Source organism: Heliangelus exortis, chromosome 3 (genome assembly GCF_036169615.1).
Source record: "Heliangelus exortis chromosome 3, bHelExo1.hap1, whole genome shotgun sequence".
NCBI lineage: Eukaryota > Metazoa > Chordata > Aves > Apodiformes > Trochilidae > Heliangelus > Heliangelus exortis.
Window position 1 is genome coordinate 3,383,137 of NC_092424.1, and position 17,828 is coordinate 3,400,964.

Sequence of the window (17,828 nt, forward strand, 5' to 3'; positions counted from 1 at the left end):
TTTATTTTTTTTTTTATTAGCCTGTGAAACCCCCAGTGGCAGTGTAGGACAGGAGCCAAGCTGGAGCATCTATCCAGCCCCCTGAGACAGAGGCAATCCCTACAGGAGCTGAACTTTTCCAAGGAGAACAGCAGTAAGAGCACCCACTGATCTTATTTTTGGGGAGCTTATGGTTTCCAGAGGATTTCACCAGTGTATATTTCAGTATCCTGGCCAGGGAGGTAACCATAATTCTTTTCTCACATCCTGGGATGAATTTTATGTTCTCCAGCTTCTTAATGCACTTCCCTGAGCAATAAAGACAAAATGTTGTTTCATGTTTTTACACTTAACAGGGAAAAAAGGTGGAAAAGTGAGGCAAAGCAGAAAATGAAATGAATGGAGTGGAATAAACTGCAGCAAAAGTTTAAACCCTTGCTTCAAAATCATCCAGGAAAAACAAAGAGCAGGAAATTCTGCTCTGCGAAGAGAGGGATTACTAAAGCCCCAGAAATTCCAATGAGAAGCTTTTTTAGGTTGGGGTTTTTTTTCCTATAAAAAATCCACCACTGGGTATAAATTTAACCTTTCCCTCCTCTTCTTTTCAGAATTATTGGTTTAAGCAAGTGCAGTAAGGGCAAAATATTCCCCAGTGTCCCTGGCACTGCAGGCGATGGCTCAGCCCCAGCCCCGCTGCTGCAGAAGAGCTCCGCACGGAGGCAGCTTTGGCTAAGGAGAGAGGGATCCCCAGCAATCCCTGTGGTCCTGCAGGATGAGTGCAAGCTTCAGACCTGCAAACAGGTTCCCCAAGGATATTGGCACAGAAGGTGAGCTCCCATTTCTGTGTGGAGAGGCTCCAGCTGCTCCTGAAGGAGGTGTTGCCCTGGGAGAGACACTGAGAGGCTCTAACTTCACAGAATGCTGCCTGCCTCGGCCTGCCTCTCTGCTTTCTGCCTTTACATCTTTCTACCAGGAGTTGAAAGCAGGAGTTTTTGTTGTTGCTGCTTGCTTTTCAGTTTTTTGTTTTGTTCTGTTTTGCTTTTTTCCCCCGTCACCAGTTGTGCACCTTTCAGGTGAATCTGAAAAGTGAAAAATCTGAAAGCCACATTAATTCAGGTTGCAAAAGGCATCTGTCCTTTTTCAGACTGCAGATTATTCCTTCTGCTGGCACAGGAGAGTTCTGCAGTTTTGCCTCTGTAGCTGGTTGGCTGCTTGGGAGCTGCCTTGCAGTGGCTCAGACACAGAACCACTGAATGGGTTGGGTTGGAAGGGACCTTAAAACTCATCCAGTTCCAACCCCCCTGCATGGGCAGGGACACCTCCCACCAGCCCAGGTTTCTCCCAGCCCCATCCAGCCTGGACTTGAACACTTCCAGGGATGGGGCAGCCACATCCTCCCTGGGACACCTGTGCCAGTGTCTCACCAGCCTCATAATTAATAATTTCTTCCTAATGTCCAATCTAAATCTCCTCTCTTTTCACTTAAACCCATTCCCCCTTGTCCTATTACTCCACACCCTTGTATAAAGTCCCTCCCCAGCTTTTCTGGAGCCCCTGCAGATACTGGAAGGACACTATAAGGTCCCTCTGGAGCCTCTTCTCCAGATAATGGAAAAATCCTGTAACCTCCACAGTGGGAAGGAGCCAGCCTGTTTCTCACTATGAACTGCATCAGCCAGACATGATTAAAACTGCTCCTTAAGTGAGGCAGGAGAACACCACAGATATTCTTCTCAGAGGGGGATGAAACAGCAGCTAAAACACTGGAGCCCTGCTGCTTCCAGGTGTTTGTTCACCCAGAACAAGAAGCTGTAGGGAGAGAAGTGGGAGGAGGTGTGGAGATGGGGAGGAGACAAGAAACCTGGTAGCTTGTCCTTGAGATATTACCTTCTGCATGACTGAAAATCAATCACATCACCTCTCTGGCTCCACTTCCCCTCTTTGGACTCCTCATTTTGTCCTGGCTGCTTGGCTCCAAGATTGTTTGTTGCTGAGAAGCATCCAAATTCAATTAGAATTTGGAAAATATTTTGGGATCCTCTGGGAAGGAGGTTCCCTTTGCCCACACACTGGGTGTGCACATGGTTGTGCCTGTGTGTGAGTGTGCAAGCTGTGCCTGGACCATTCTCAAAACTCCATCAAAATGGCATCTTCCACTGGGGGAAGATTAAAAAAAAACAGGTTACAAAAATTCAAGGCAATCTCTAGACTCAGAAGCCATGAAAAAACAGGTGTGATTAAAAGGAAAAACACGTGCAGGTGTTAATATAAACTCATTTGGGTATTAAATTGTGCATTTTGTCACTCTTGTCCAGGCTGGAACACCATGGACACCCCACACGTGGCCCTTGGGGTTTGCTGCAGCCACATGATCTATTTTTTCCATCGCCTTTTGCTGTGAGAACCCCCAGCAGAGGTAGGATAATCTCTGCCTTTCATCATCTGTACTTTGAATGCTATTACTGAAAAGCATTTTTGCAATCCTCTTTACACAAAAAATTGGGCAAGCTGAGTACATCCCCCGTGCTCACCAGCTGCTTTCACAGAAAAATGGTGCCAGCCAAGAAGGACAGGGGTCAGGTGTATGAACAGAGAAAGTATGGGAAAAGGTACCTGCAAACCTGTTCCTTATCAAAGTTTTATTACACCAGTTAAAAAACAAAAAACAAAACCAGAACCAAACCCTTAACAACTTTGTATGGCATTCCCCCACCAGAGATAGTAAAAATAAACAAATAAACTCAAGCCCGTGGCAGCTTGCCACAGTTCTCACAGCATGGGGGTGGAAATTGGTGTCCTGAAGTATAGAAATCTGCCTGATTCTGTGCCAGAGCTGTACCCTTTCTTACCTACCTCTTCACTCTGGAAAAAAAAAGGCACTTTGTGTGGAGCTGAAGTGAGAACAGAGCCAAAGGTCTGGCAGGAGACAGAGAAACATTTCAGACCCTGGGGCAGTAATTCTGCCACTGACTTGTTCATGCATCACAGAATGTCAGGTTGGAAGGGACTCAAGGATCCCCTGCTCCAACCCTTTTTATATTCTTGTTTAGGTGAGATGTCTCAGCACCCTGTTGAGACTTAAAACTTTCCAAAGTGGGAAATCCACTTTTCCTGGGAGACCATTCCAATGTCTGACTGTCCTCATGGGGAAACATTTTCCTTTTGTGTCCAACCTTCCCAAACATGAAAAGTGGTAAATTAACATTAAGAGCCTATCCATAGTTTTTGAAAATTGTTCATCTTTTTCCAGGGTTTATGTTGATTTTGAAAAGATAGCAGTTGAGTTTCTAAATGTGCTGTGCACAGGAGCCCAGTCCAGCAATGCCAGGGCTGGCTCTGATGTTCTACTGGAAGATTCTTTCCAACCTGTGCTGCCAGATGAGCCAGCAGGAGCTGACCTCAGCTCAGACATCTCTGTTTCTATCACAAGTGGAAGACAAGCCCTTAGAGAGGAGTCAGAGAGCTGGGACCTGGATCAAACTATAATTCAGAGAGCTGGCTGTCCAGGGATTCCCCAGGTTAGTGGTCACCCCTAGGGCTATCAAGTTCTGCAGCTCCATAGCCTCCCCTTCTGGGAATTTCTGGCATCTCCTGGACCACCTAAGACTTGATTTCTACAGCATCCTTTGGCAGTGCCTCCTGTGTGTGAAATAACCCTCCCTTCCATTCACATTTGCTTCCTGGTGGTTTTCCTGGGAACCCCCTGCTTCTGGCATGGTGACACCATAACAACTCAGCACCTTCAGTTCACCTTTAACATTTTCTTTTTATTGTCCCCATACCTGTGGTGGCTCTCCCAAACTAAAGCCTCTTGGGCTCTGTAGGCAGGTGGTTTCTCTACAAAGCTTTTGTAGCCATTTTCCTGGCTGTCATTTTCCTGAGGATCCTTTTGGTGGATCCTCCCTCCCAGGCATCCTCTTTGTCCTTTCCTTCCAGTGCCTGTTTGTCCACTTTTTTTGGGGGGGCCTTCTCCAGATCCCATGCTGTCTTCCCTTACTGAAGCAGAAGAGAGAGGGAACATTAAGGGTGTTGATGGGGTGTCTGATTTACACCAACCCACCGGGTGTAAACAGGAACAGATTGTGGCATACTTCTGACTCAAGGTTCTTCTAGTCTTAAAAAAAAAAACTTTCAAATTTAGTAATAAATTATGCATGACCTTGGACATGATGTCCTGCTTAGCCATAGCTATGGATGTCAGACAAACCATCTCACCTAGGAAAAAAATTTGGGAAGCTTTGTGGTCCAAGGTTATGAACAGAGTAATTTATTACCCCTCCTTCATAACTCCCATCATGACCTCTCAGGGACAAGAACACCAGCAAGGAGTATGTCTGGTCCCTTTGGGTTGGGGCCTCTGAGCAGAATTTGGGAAAGCTGGAAAACAAACTGAACAAAGCAGAATAAATTATTTACTGTTGTCTCCACCCAAAGTGCTGAATTTTACAGAGCTTTTCCCAGAATGATCTGGATCAATGAGAACACTTTTCAGCAGCATGGAGATGTGATGTTCTGCAGTGAAATAATAACCTCCTGACCCAGCAAGCAAAATTCTTGTCTCATTTTCTTGAGCAGGACCAAATAACTCCCTGCTGGCTGTCAGATTCACATTCCTCTGCCTGGGTTAAAATTTACAGAGCTTCTTTGGTGGCTTTTACACCCAGCAGCACTGGCACCACCACCCCTGGGAAACCTCCATGGGGCAGAGGAGGTTTTTTTTTTTCCCCTGTTAGCACTTCTCAACAGAGCAAAGGAGAAAAGGAGTGGGGCTGTGAAGGGACCTATAACTGCAGCATCAGTGCTTTTTTCCCCCCCTTCTTTGCTCTGTCTCAGCAGTGCCCATGAATAACAAGCAGGAAAAACAGAGGCAGGTTTGGAAGAGAAAGGAGGGCAGTGGGGAGGAGGAGGGAGGGTCCTGCTTATGCAAGAAGGGGTATAAAAGCAGGAGGAGAGGGCAGCCCCTTGCAATCAGGAGGATTGGGGCAAAAGGAGAGGGTGAATCTCTGCTGGAGAGCAAGTTGGAAAGGTCAGTGTTTCTCTGTACCTTTATTGGGGGTGCTGGAGGGAAAAATCTGTTAGGAGAGATGCATGGACCCTGGGCTTGCTTTGCCTCTAGGAACAGCCTTGCTTTCACCTTCTTCAGGTCCTGGAATGCTTTTCAGCCAAGTTTGGGTGAAACAGCTCTTTTTGGGAAGCCAAATCCTGGGACACCAGAGCCAAAGGACAGGATTCTCTTCTTCTAAAGCTGAAGTTTTATCTTTCAGCACATACTTGTTCCTAAAACTATAGAAACCCCACCAAAAAAAAAACCAAAACAAAACAAAAAAAAAAAAAACCAAACCAAAAAAACCCCCCCAAAAAAACAAACAAAAAAAAACCTTAACAAAAGAGTTCACATATGGTAATTGGAATAATGCACTCTGCTTAAAAATGTAAATAAGGAAAAAAATAAGGAAAAAATGCAGTTCCTAAGAGGATAAAATACATTCCAGGTGTAGCAGTGGAAGTTCTTCATAGACTGAAAGCTTCTTGTTTAGTAGAAACTGGGAGAAGATAAATAGACAAAGATCTAAGAAGTGTCCTGGTGCCTGATGCATCTTAATCGGGGAATAGAAATTGAGTGTAAGTGCCCAGCAAATTAGGGGGGGTTGTGTCTGGGCTTTGTGGTAGGACATGGATGTAAACTGAAACCAAAGGTTCTCCCCCAGGGCTGAGATCAGCCAAATTCCCTGTGGTCTGCAGCAGGAGGAGCACTGAGGTAAAAGGGGGCCATTGAATATTTTCTGGTGAAACTTTTTTTCTGGAGAAAGCTGGGTATTTTATTTCATTTTCTTCACTGAATGTATTGAGGAAGGAAAAAGGAAACAAAGCAAAAAACAACTTCTGTGATCCCCAAAGATACCAACACCATTTTGTCAACAGAAAACAACAGAACTCAGTGCACAAACACCAAAAGAGCCCCAAAGGTCAATTTGGCTGAAAACCCTGAGAGCTTTCAACTAAAACTTAAAATTGCTTTCTGTGACAGAGCCACCAGAATCGTGACATTGACCACATCAAACTCACCCTTTTCTCCCTCTCTTCTGTGGGACAGCATCCCCTGGAGCCAGGAATCCCTGCCTTGGGGCTGGTGCCCTTAGCACAGGGAGATCATCAGATTATGGACCAGAGGGGAGGTGGAAATACTCAGACAATAATGCCCTCTGCATGCTAGAGCAGCATTTCTGAGCCATGCACAAAGGTGTAAGGATTTGAGGAAAAAAAAAAAAATAAATACAGTGGCTGCAGGTTATGTGATTTCATTCTCCTCAGCAAACACATGAAGTTGTTGCATGTGGTATCAGCATCACCTGGTGCTCAACAGCCAAAGCCAACAATTCTTGTAAACAAAGAGACTTTTTAGAGTTTTATAGAGCACAAGATGCCCTGGGCTGAGTCAGCTTTAGTTTCTGTGTCCTGGAGAGGGAAAGGATTAGGCTGAGTTTGCTTTTTCCCCATGTCCAAGCCTTACCTAGGAGCAGGTAGCAGCCTGACCTGACCCCTCATGCCCAATGTTGCTGCCTACTCCCCTGACACTTGAAAGAAGGGGGTTGCAACCCAAAGGAAGCTCAGGCTCTTAGCATTTAGGGGGAAAGAATGCATTTTTAATAGAGGAACTACTTCTCCTATTGCCTGGCTCTGTGGTTGGGCTGTGTGCATCTTACAGATGTCTGGAGGCAGCAGAGGTGCTCAGGGGCTGCTCTGCTTCCAGGTGCTTCCTTGAGTGAGATGCTGGTGCAGCAAGAGGATAAAACACCTGAAATATTTCAAGCTGCTCACTGAAGCTTTGTGTGGCTGATGGTGTCAGCTGGGCCTGAGCTCTGAGCTGCTTTCAGACTTCATTAGAACTTGGGTAATCAGACTGAGGGAAGGAAAAGCTGCAGAGACAGAAATTTCCCATCCCTTTGGTGTCAGGCACCTGGTGCACAGGACTCAGCTGGCCCTGGCTCCATCTCCATCACTTCTGACCACCCAGATGCACTGCAGACATCCCTCTCAGCTCTCTCCAGCAAGTAACTGGGGGGAGACCAGCACAAACCACACCTGACTTGCCCTCTAAAATCAGGCCAGGGATGTTAAATCATCTGTGTTCCCATTAGAGCCAGGGGATTTCAATTAGTAATTAGAAGAAGGACACTGAAGGAGACCCAGGCCAACTCCACTGCATCATCCCCAGGTTGATTCACTCTTGAGCTGATTAAGAGGGGAGAAGGGAGTTGCCAAACTGGGGATCATTTCAAAAGCAGCAGAAAGATCTCAGCAAAGAATTTGCCCAAGAGGACTTAGGAACCTGAGACAGGGAGGGAAGAGTTTTCAGTGATCTGGCTCTGGTAGCCTAATCCATCCAGCTTTCATCTTCTCTCTTTCAACACTTTTTTTTTTTAATAATAAGCAGAAAAAGAACACACTTTTGATCTTCTGGATAGGTTGAGAAGGAAAGAAAGGCTAAAAAAATTGAGAGCTGAATCATTTTTCTCTGCTGTAGCATACATGTCCAGCTCACTGATGGGTGCTCAAGCTGCAAGGTAGAGATTAAAGGCAATTTATTTCAGAAGAAAAAAAAAATCTGGTCCGACTCTACAACAAGTATATAGAGGTACAAAAAAAAAAAAAATCTGCATTTCTTTGAGTCTGGCACAAACCCAGCTGAGTTATTTTCAGCTCTGCAGAGTGACAAACCTGTCTCTGTGTTTGTAAATGTGTAACTCCAGGCTACACAGACGTGCTGGGCATGGGTAAAGGTTGTGTAGCCATCCCTAGAACTTTCTAAGCAGCCAGTGTTGAGTCCTGCTCAGGTTTCATCAGGTCCTGTCTGGCCTGGGCTAACTTTTATTATTTTTTTTTTTCTTTTTCCTGCCCCCCACCCCCCCAAGCTGTGATGTAAAGCAGCTTTACGCAATGCCACTGCAGACAGTGTAGAAAGGGCAGGAGTCCACCAGCACCCACACCACTGCAGGGGGAAGAGGTGTCCTGAGGAGCAGGGGACAGTCCTGGAGGGACACACAGCAGGACAGAGGCGAGTAAGAGCACTCCCTGGATTTAATTTGAATGCCAATATTTGTAACAAAAGTTGTCATCCTTTGGGATTTAGTGTAACTGTGGGCAGTGGGAACATGGAAGAGGTTGCCCAGGGAGGTGGTTGAGGTCTCATCCCTGGAGATGTTCAAGGTGAGGTTTGATGCTGAGCACCCTGATCTGGGTGAGGGTGTTCTGACTGCAGGGATTGGACTGGGTGAGCTTGAGAGGTCCCTTCCAACCCAAATTATTCTATGGTTCTATGAAATGTTAACCCTGGGGTTACCACTGAACCCAGTTTTCTGTTCTGTTGAGTTAAATCCAAGGTGAAGATGTGCATTCTACTCTTTGGTATGGAGAGGGTGTTCCTACTACATGGGGTTTGACTGGATGACCTTTAATGGTCCCTTCTAACCCAGATTATTCTATGGTTCTAGAAATGTTAACCCTGGGGTTCACAGTTACCACTGGACCCAGTTTTCTGTTCTGCTGAAAAGCCAAATCCAGGGTGAAGATGTGCATTCTGCTCCTTGGTATGGAGAGGGTGTTCTTACTGCAGGGGGTTTGGACTGGATGACCTCTGATGGTCCCTTTTAACCCAAATTATTCTAGGATTCTATGATCTTGTTTTTGCTGGTGAGAAAAGAGCTGAGGTGGTGGCTCTGGAAGCCATGGAGAAGTAACCTCCAGGCACCAGGTGACACTGAGTCCTCCTCCCCACTGCTCCAGGAAGGATTCAGAAATGCCTCAAAAGAATTGTATGGTGAAGCAAGCAGACTGGGAAGGGCTGTGCCTCTAACCTGTGGCTTTTTAATTTGTTTTCCTGAGTTGTCCCAGCCTGGTAAGTGCAGAGAGCAGACCAGAAGTGCCCAGAAATGGAAAACCATTTGGGATCCAAGCTGTTAGATAGGAGCCCCCAGGCTGGGAATGCAGATGTGCATGGCAGCAGGGATGTGTCCTTAACAAAGTCTGCCTAATTCCCAAGCAGCTGGGCATCTCATTTTTTGTATTTGCAAGATAAGGGTGATACTCCAAACCAGAGGGTTATCAGGCATGAAGCACTCAAGGATTCCCCCAGGGAGGTGAATATGTTCCTCCCTGGTAAGTCAGGCTGTATTTAAACCCAGCTGCCTCCAACCTGTGTAAATTAAAGTGTTGGTGAGACAGATGCTGGACTGAATCCTCTCAAAAGGCTGAAGCTACCAGAATGACAATTTCTGGCAGGCTGGAGTGACTCAAAAAATCTTGGAGAAAGAAAACAGAGAGCAGAGCTTGGTTAGTGGCAAGGCTGTTGGTGTTCTGCCCAGTCAGTAAGCTCTGCCCAGCTTGGAAAAGGCACAAGAGGGTGAAAAGAGCTACAATAAACAAGAAATGATGAGTAGAATAAAAATGCAGCTCTGAATAACATCATTTTGTCCAATGAGGAGTGTTTTGGATGCATAATTTCCAATGTATTTGGATTTCAAATACACCAATTCAAGGTCCTCGACTAGAAATCCCAGGAGAGTTCAGAAGAAGTAGCAGAGTTGTTATAAAATGGGATCTAAGGAAAGTGAGAGTTATAAAAATGCAAACTTTGTTGCTGTGCTTGCACATATGGTTGTGTGTCTGTATGTAGGTGTCTGTGCCCAGGACTTTCTCATTCCCAGTATTCTCATTTGCCCAAAGAAACTGTGGATGTCCCCTCCCTGGAAGTGTTCAAGGCCAGGCTGGATGAGGCTTTGAGCAACCTGGGCTGGATGAGAGGTTGGAGTAGATGATCTCTAAGGCCCCTTCCAACCCAAACCATTCTATGATTCTATGGATATGCCCCAGTTTCTTTGTGCCAAAGCACCAGTGACATCCACATCCAGTAAAATTCCCTACTTCTCCTCAGGAAAAAAAAAACTTCCAAGAGCAGCAGACAGTCTTTTAGAGCAGAAGGCTTTTACAGTAGGGTAAAAACTCAGTTTACCTCTTCTAACTCTAAATCCAGATAAAGAAGGAGCTATGGAAATGGTGGTTTCAGTGCTTGCTCATTTGTAGGAGGAAGCCTTGAGCCTGTTTTGCCCAGAAACTGGAATGAAAACACAAAAAGCTCTGAAAACACAAAAAGCTCTGAAAACACAAAAAGCTCTGAAAACACAAAAGCTCTGCTAGTGCCCAGCCTTGTGCTGACTGAACATACCAAGTGGGATGGCTCCTGAGAGACCAACTTAAGTAGCTGGACCTTAAGAGACCTGGTTTCCAACCCCATTTCCCTGGCAAATCCCTCAACCCCCCCCCGTGTGTCAGCAGAATACAGTGGAGGAGTTTGCAGAGCCAGCTCTGAGCAGGTCCCAGGAGCAAAACACCTGCATGCTGAGGAGGTTTATTCAGAATTAGCACACTCCAGTCTGCAATCCTAAGCAGCTGGATTAACTCAGTCATCCTGCAGTGGGTACCAGAGTCAAATCTCTGCTTAGAAATTCCCAATTTGCTTCATGGAGCTGGTGGGCTGTTCATGGGGCAGAACAACCAGACCTAAATACTGAAGCTTTGGACCCCAACCCCATCAGTGAGAAGCTGTCCTGACAACAGACTCATCCCTTCTTCTTCCCACTCTTTCTTTCAGGAGACACAAAGGAAAGGAACTTTTCCAACATGAAGCTGGCAGCAAATCTTCTCTGTCTGTTGGTGTGCATCACCTCAGGGACCTGTGACAGGGTCTATGTCCACCCTTTCAATTTATTTGCTTTCAACAAGAGCACCTGTGAGGAGCTGGAAAACCTGGCCCAGGGAGGAAGGAAAACTTTTGTCCCTGTTTCCATCGAGTCTCAGCCCGCTCCTGGCTATGAAGAGGAGCTAAAGAAGGAGAAGGTGGAAGCCCCCATCCTGAGTGGTCGTGGGAGGCAGAAACTGAGTTACCTGAAGGATTTTGTGTATGTCCTGGGCCTGAGGTTTTACAGCAAACTCCGGGAAGCCCGGCGGGGCCAAAATGTGCTCCTGTCCCCAACCACTCTGTATGGCTCCTTGGTGTCTTTCTACCTGGGGGCCTCAAACCAGACAGCAGCAGATCTGCAGGGTTTGCTGGGCTTTGTTCCTCCTTCTGGAGACCCCGATTGCAGCTCCAGGGTGGATGGGCACAAAGTCCTTGCCAGCCTGAGGACAATCGAAAGCCTCCTGAGGAGCAGGGATGAGGAGCTGCTCTTTTCCAAGATGCTTTTCCTGTTCTCTGCTCCTGGGCTGCCCCTACACCAGCTCTTCCTGCAGGATTTGCTCCCTTCCACTGATGTCCTCTACGCCCGAGCTGTTGATTTTACAAACCCAGGAGAAGCCTCCAAGCAAATCAACTCCTTCGTGGAGGCCAAAAGTGAGGGTCAGAGCAAGAGTCTGGTGACAGACACAGAGCCATCTGCAAACCTGCTCTTTGCTGTGGATGTCCAGCTGGCAGGTAGGAGGTGGCACTGCTCATCCTGGGGGGAAGGAGGGGTGAGGGACAGGAGAGAGCCTGATTCTGGGAAGGAGGGAAGGAAGGGAGGGGAGAGAAGGAAAGGAGAAAGGAAAGGAAAAAGGAAAGGAAAGGAGAACGGAAAGGGGAAAGGAAAAAGGAAAGGAGAATGGGAAGGGGAAAGGAAAAAGGAAAGGAGAATGGGAAGGGGAAAGGAAAAAGGAAGGGAAAGGGGAAAGGAGAGGGGAAAGGAGAATAGAAAGGGGAAAGGAAAAAGGAAGGGAAAGGAGAGTGGAAAGGGGAAAGGAGAGTAGAAAGGGGAAAGGAGAGTAGAAAGGGGAAAGGAGAATGGAAAGGGGAAGGGAAAAAGGAAAGGGGAAAGGAAAACGGAAAGGGGAAAGGAGAATGGAAAGGGGAAAGGAGAATGGAAAGGGGAAAGGAAAATGGAAAGGAAAGGAAAAAGGAAAGGGGAAAGGAGAGGGGAAAGGAGAATAGAAAGGGGAAAGGAAAAAGGAAAGGGGAAGGAAAAAGGAAAGGGGAAAGGAAAAAGGAAAAGAAAAAGGAAAAAGGAAAGGGGAAAGGAAGAGCAAAGTCAGTCACACTTGGCTGGCAATGACACTGAAGGTCTCAGGTGAAAGGCTGGATCACAGCTCCATGGCCACTGATCCACTGGGGATCCTGCCTGGACTCTGTCAGGGGCTAACAAGGGCAGTGGAGGAGGTGGGAGGGTGATATCTTCAAGAAATTGTCTTTTTTCTGGAAGCCAGGGATGAGGGAAGGTGTGGAAAGTTGAAAGTGTCTAAGTAACTGCTCTTTTTATGCAAGGTCATTGAAGAGCAATTGTTCCTATGCAAAGCCACTCACTACTTACTAAATATGGTGGGGCCCATCATTTATCTGGATTTATTGGTGAATAGCACAGCTCTTCTTGTACACTCATACTGGTTCCAGAGCCAGGCTGGATGGGGCTTGGAGCAACCTGGGCTGTGGGAGGTGTCCCTGCCCATGCAGGGTTGGACCTGGATGAGCTTTAAGGTCCCTTCCACCCCAAAACATTCTCTAATATGAATTACTTTAATGCAAGGAAGTCCTTTGTTTACCACAGCACACACATCTGTGTTCCTAATTCCCAAATTCTGCCAAAACAGCAATTTTGAGATTCCTGATCTTTGCCCCTCTTGCTGTTGGCAATAATTTCTTTCATGCCAACAGCCTCATCTGCCTAACTGGGCACCTGGGGCAGTGAGCAGAAAAGTATATTGCAAAGCAAAGCTGCAGAGAGCAGGAGGTGAGAGCAGGGCTTCCCAAACTTCTCACCTGGGTAAGGAGTTCAGGTTTAGCAAGGTTTCAGGTATGGTTTTGGGTTTTTTTTTAACCTCTTTGGCTCAATCAACCCTTCAGCCTTGCCCTTATTTCCTTCCCCATTGCTTTGGTTCAGGAGATGGGGCAAGGAGGAGCCCTCAGCCTGATTTTTCACTGCTTTCCCTCACCCCTGGGAGCCTTCCCAAATGTGGCATCAGGGGGATGGAGAGGAAATCCAAGCAGCACCTTCCCTCAAGCCTGCAAGCCAAGCAGGAGCCCCAGGGCAGGCAGGGAGGAAGCAGACAACCCAGCAAGCAGAAATAAAGTGCCCAGGAAGGCCACCAAGCCAGCAAAACCACAGCAGCTTGGGCTCCAGCAGGGCTGGGACCCTTGTGCTGTGAGCATCCTCCAGCCTGGTGCCAGCAGGAGGTGTCTGAAAGGCAGCACCTGTACATTTACAGCACTAAAATAAATTATTTTAGACACAGAGCCCTTGCCTACTGCCCAGTATGTTGTTTTTAAACACATTTATGGAGCAACTCAGGGGCAAGGGGGGAAGAGAGAAGAAAGGAAAGGTTCAATTTCTCTCTTCTCCCTCTGTTTTTCAGTGAAGGTCAAGCAAGCCTCCCAGCTGAAGGAGCCTCAGGAGTTCTGGGTGGACTCAGACACGAAGGTTTTGGTGCCCATGCTGTCAGTCAGGGGGACATTCAAGCACAGAAGTGATGCCAGTGGGACATTCTCTGTGGTGGAGCTGCCCCTCAGCAGCTCGGTGCTGCTGGTCCTGCTGCAGCCCAGGGATGGCAGAGACCTGGAGCAAGTGGAGTCTCAGCTGCCCTTGCAGTCCTCAGCTTGGCTTCAGCAGCTGTCCCCAAGGTAAGGCTGGGACACAGGAACCTTCCTGGGGGGGTGAAGGAGATGAAGGAGAACCCTCCCTCCCTGGAGAACCCTCCTGGAGAACCCTCCTGGAGAGGGATGAAGGAGATGAGAGCTTGCCAGGGAGGGCTTGACACAAAGCACAAGGAGAAACATCTGCAAGAGAGCTCAGCCTCAGTGGAATTGGCTTTTTCTCAAGTAATATTTGAAAGAAATGAGCATGGAGGTGTTGGAGTAAGTCCAGAAGTTGGGCATGAAGACAATAAGCTGGAGAGAACAGGCTGAGGGTTGGGGTTGTTCAGCCTGGAGATGGCTTCAGGGAGACCTTACAGCCCCTGCCAGGACCTGAGGGGCTTCAGGAAAGCTGGGGAGGGACTTAATACATGGGCATGGAGTGATAGGACAAGGGGGAATGGGTTTAAAGTGGAAGAGAGGAGGTTTATGTCAGACATTAGGAAGAAATTCTTCACTATGAGGGTGGTGAGACACTGGCTCAGGTTGCCCAGAGGAGTTGTGGATCCCTGGAAGTGTTGAACTCCAGGCTGGATGGGGCTTGGAGCAACTTGGGCTGGTGGGAGGTGTCCCTGTCCCTGCAGAGGGGTTGGATAAGGGTTGGATGATCTGTAAGGTCCCTTCCAACCCAGAGCATTCCATGATTCTATGATTCCAGAGCTGGCTGCAGGCAGTGGGATGAGCTGGGGTTCACCAGCACACCTGGGGCAGATTTGGTGACTTCCCACTTGAAAACAGCACCACAATTCCCAGCTTCCTGCTGGTTTCCCATGCCCATTCCCTAGGGCTGCCCAAACACCACAGACAGAGAGCAGAACATGTGCTCACTGATCTCTCTCTCTCTCTCTTTTTTCTGCAGAGAAATTAAATTAACACTGCCAGAGCTGACAGTAGAAGGCAGCTCTGATCTCCAGGAGCTTCTTGCAGACATGGAACTGCCTGCACTGCTGGGGAAGGAGGCAGATCTCAGCAAAATAAGTGACTCCAGTCTAACAGTTGGGAAGGTACAGTACACATCCCTGGCAGCTAAAAAATATGCCTCCTGCTCAGCTCAGCCTCTTTATAAATTTCCCAAAATGAACCAGCAAGAGCCATGTGGGCCACGTGGTTGTAGGAGACTTTCCAGCTGACTGAATACAAATACTTTTTAGATGAACCCCTCAGCAGGAAGAGGTTTGCTTGAAACTCTTTAAATTTCAGTACTGCAGCAGAGTACCAGAGTACCAGGATTTCATGCAGCCCATGGATAAAGCAGCTGTAGAGTTTTTTCACATTATGGAACACATATTCCAAGGTCTTTTTTAAACATCTCTGGAGTCTACACATCTCTGGAGTACACATCCCTGGCATCTAAAAAATATGCCTCCTGCTCAGCTCAGCCTCTTTATAAATTTCCCAAAATGAACCAGTAAGAGCCAAGTGGGCCACGTGCTTGTAGGGGACTTTCCAGCTGACTGAATACAAATACTTTTTAGATGAACCCCTCAGCAGGAAGAGGTTTGCTTGAAACTCTTTAAATTTCAGTGCTGCAGCAGAGGTGGCATTTAAGGTCTGGGGCCTGATCACTGCGTTTGGTGCCACCTCCAGGCACCACAGCTGGAGGGTGTAGCAGGGACTGCTGAGGATAATCCCTTTGGATTTCTGTCCCAGAAATCACAAACACAGAGGTGTGTGCAGCACACAACTTTACCTGAAGCCAGGCTCCAGCATTCCAGTCCCAAGGGAAAGAAGGGAGAGGGCTGACTTTCATAAAAAGAAGGGAAATTATTTCTCAGAAGCATAGAGTGCCTTTGCTTTTAATTAATTTCATTTTTCAAGAGCATCTTACCTTGGAAGTTCCATCAGGGGCTCCAAAGGGTGCCAGGATTTCATGCAGCCCATGGATAAAGCATTTGTAGAGTTTTTTCACATTATGGAACACATATTCCAAGGTCTTTTTTAAACATCTCTGGAGTCTACACATCTCTGGAGTACACATCCCTGGCATCTAAAAAATATGCCTCCTGCTCAGCTCAGCCTCTTTAACTCTATAAAATTCCCTAGAATGAACCAGTAAGAGCCAAGTGGGCCACGTGCTTGTAGGAGACTTTCCAGCTGACTGAATACAAACACTTTTTAGATGAACCCCTCAGCAGGAAGAGGTTTGCTTGAAACTCTTTAAATTTCAGTGCTGCAGCAGAGGTGGCATTTAAGGTCTGGGGCCTGATCACTGCATTTGGTGCCACCTCCAGGCACCACAGCTGGAGGGTGTAGCAGGGACTGCTGAGGATAATCCCTTTGGATTTCTGTCCCAGAAATCACAAACACAGAGGTGTGTGCAGCACACAACTTTACCTGAAGCCAGGCTCCAGCATTCCAGTCCCAAGGGAAAGAAGGGAGAGGGCTGACTTTCATAAAAAGAAGGGAAATTATTTCTCAGAAGCATAGAGTGCCTTTGCTTTTAATTAATTTCATTTTTCAAGAGCATCTTACCTTGGAAGTTCCATCAGGGGCTCCAAAGGGTGCCAGGATTTCATGCAGCCCATGGATAAAGCATTTGTAGAGCTTTTTCACATTATGGAACACATATTCCAAGGTCTTTTTTAAACATCTCTGTGCTGCTTCCATCTGACCCAGGTCACTGATTCCTTCATGTGCTGGAAAGCACTTAAACCCTCATTTGTCTCTTCCCTGTCATGTTTTGGTGACTCTGGATTTACCCAGACTTTTTGCCTTACAGGTAATAAATAAAGCCCTTTTCAAACTGAGCAGTGATGGGACAGAGCAGCCTGAAGATCCCACAGCACAGAAGGAAGATTTGGGATTCCTGGAAGTCACCCTGAACAAACCATTCCTTTTAGCTGTGTTGGAAGAGAAATCCAGGGCAATGCTTTTCCTTGGCAGAGTCACAAACCCCCTGCAGGGGGTTTAAATCCAGGCACAGGGGGTGAGGAGGGAGAGGAATGATCTGCATTTCCCAGCACCTTATTCATAGCCAGTTTTAGGATCTTGTTGTGCACCCAGCTTTGAGCTGAGGAAGGTGGTGTTTGAAACACAACTTTGGGAAAGCTCAGACATCACAACCATTTCATCCTTGCTCGTCTGTTCCACATCAGGTGACTCAAACTCCTCCTCCAGCTCCTTAATTCCTTATTCTTTCCTTATTCCCACTTTGTTACCTTCTGCCCCCAGCTCCTATTTTCATGCAGTTGGGATAGTAGCCAGCAGGGCATTGACTTAACCCCCTATTTTTAGAGGCACAAGCAGCCTTTACTCCAGAAAGGTAAAGGAATGAAGAGATCCTTTTCCTAAAAAGGTCACTTTTTAATTTTTAGTTTCTTCAGTTTTGCAGCAGCCTCCTTTAACATTACAGTGAAAGCTTCACTGACACCACAGAGCTTTCTAGCTTCAACATTTTCCTTTCTGATGCTGTCAACAGCACGAGCAGCCTTTGCTTGTCCCACTGAGACAAGATTTTTTTGTGCCTTGGAAGCAAAAACCCATTTAGAAGTTTCTTCTTGCTGCACCCCAGATGGATATGTTCATTCCTTAACTTGGTGGAAAAGCTAAAAATAGGATTTGGTGTCACTAATGAGCTGTGATGGATAAATTCTTGTAGCCTGCCAGAATTCTCTCTGATTTGGTTTTTATTGGTTGGTTTTTTTTAGGGAAAACAAAAGCCTACTATTCCAACACAATTCCATTCCTTGGATTACTCTCTAACCTGAGAGGCATTTATTACAGCCTTCTAGTGAAAAAGAACATTAGTGCTTAGAACCCAGACCCTTAAACTTTTAATATATCCAAACCATATGTTCTTAAAAAAAAAACCCCAGTACTAATGGCAATTTTCTATATTAATAAAAGCAGTGGATGTGCTGCTACACCTGAATAAAAAGGCTTCAGTGGTCCAATCCAACTCTTAACAGTCATAAAGGGTTGAAACATGAAACTGGAAGAACTGATTATTAGAAAATAACTGCAAAACTCCTTGGTGTATGATGCCAGATGTGTCCTACAGTGCATGGCAGCTCATTGTCACCCCAAATATCTGCCCAGCAGTGGCAGTGCCTTGCTCTGGGTGATGCAGATGTGACAGAGTCCTCCTAGCTTCATGGAAAAGAGTAATAAATAACACAACCCTCTCTCTTGAGGTGGATTTCATGTTCATCCTGTTATACTGCATGTATCCCAGCTGCTCCAACATCTAAATATTGTC

General features: G+C 46.7%; 1 protein-coding gene across 3 annotated transcripts; it reads left to right on the forward strand.

The window, feature by feature from the left end:
* The first annotated feature begins 4,949 nt into the window (after positions 1–4,949).
* On the forward strand, positions 4,950–17,238 carry AGT (angiotensinogen). 3 transcript variants are annotated; one of them, XM_071738929.1, is made up of 5 exons: positions 4,950–5,005; positions 10,628–11,446; positions 13,354–13,618; positions 14,490–14,634; positions 16,350–17,238. In XM_071738929.1, exons 2-5 carry the CDS (start codon positions 10,657–10,659, stop codon positions 16,539–16,541), a joined length of 1,392 nt encoding a protein of 463 aa, XP_071595030.1. In that variant the 5' UTR covers positions 4,950–5,005; positions 10,628–10,656; the 3' UTR covers positions 16,542–17,238. The 3 variants fall into 3 exon arrangements, with proteins under 3 accessions (XP_071595030.1, XP_071595028.1, XP_071595027.1); XM_071738927.1 differs by lacking the exon at positions 4,950–5,005 and adding an exon at positions 7,926–8,035; XM_071738926.1 differs by lacking the exon at positions 4,950–5,005 and adding an exon at positions 7,946–8,187.
* Positions 17,239–17,828: the final 590 nt, after the last annotated feature.

Bases quoted from the DNA above. Each gene is read 5' to 3' on its own strand.
- AGT (XM_071738929.1), top strand. From the start codon at position 10,657: ATGAAGCTGGCAGCAAATCTTCTCTGTCTGTTGGTGTGCATCACCTCA. The intron at 13,619-14,489 runs GTAAGGCTGGGA...TTTTTTCTGCAG, and splicing joins CTTCAGCAGCTGTCCCCAAG to AGAAATTAAATTAACACTGC. The intron at 14,635-16,349 runs GTACAGTACACA...TTTGCCTTACAG, and splicing joins CCAGTCTAACAGTTGGGAAG to GTAATAAATAAAGCCCTTTT.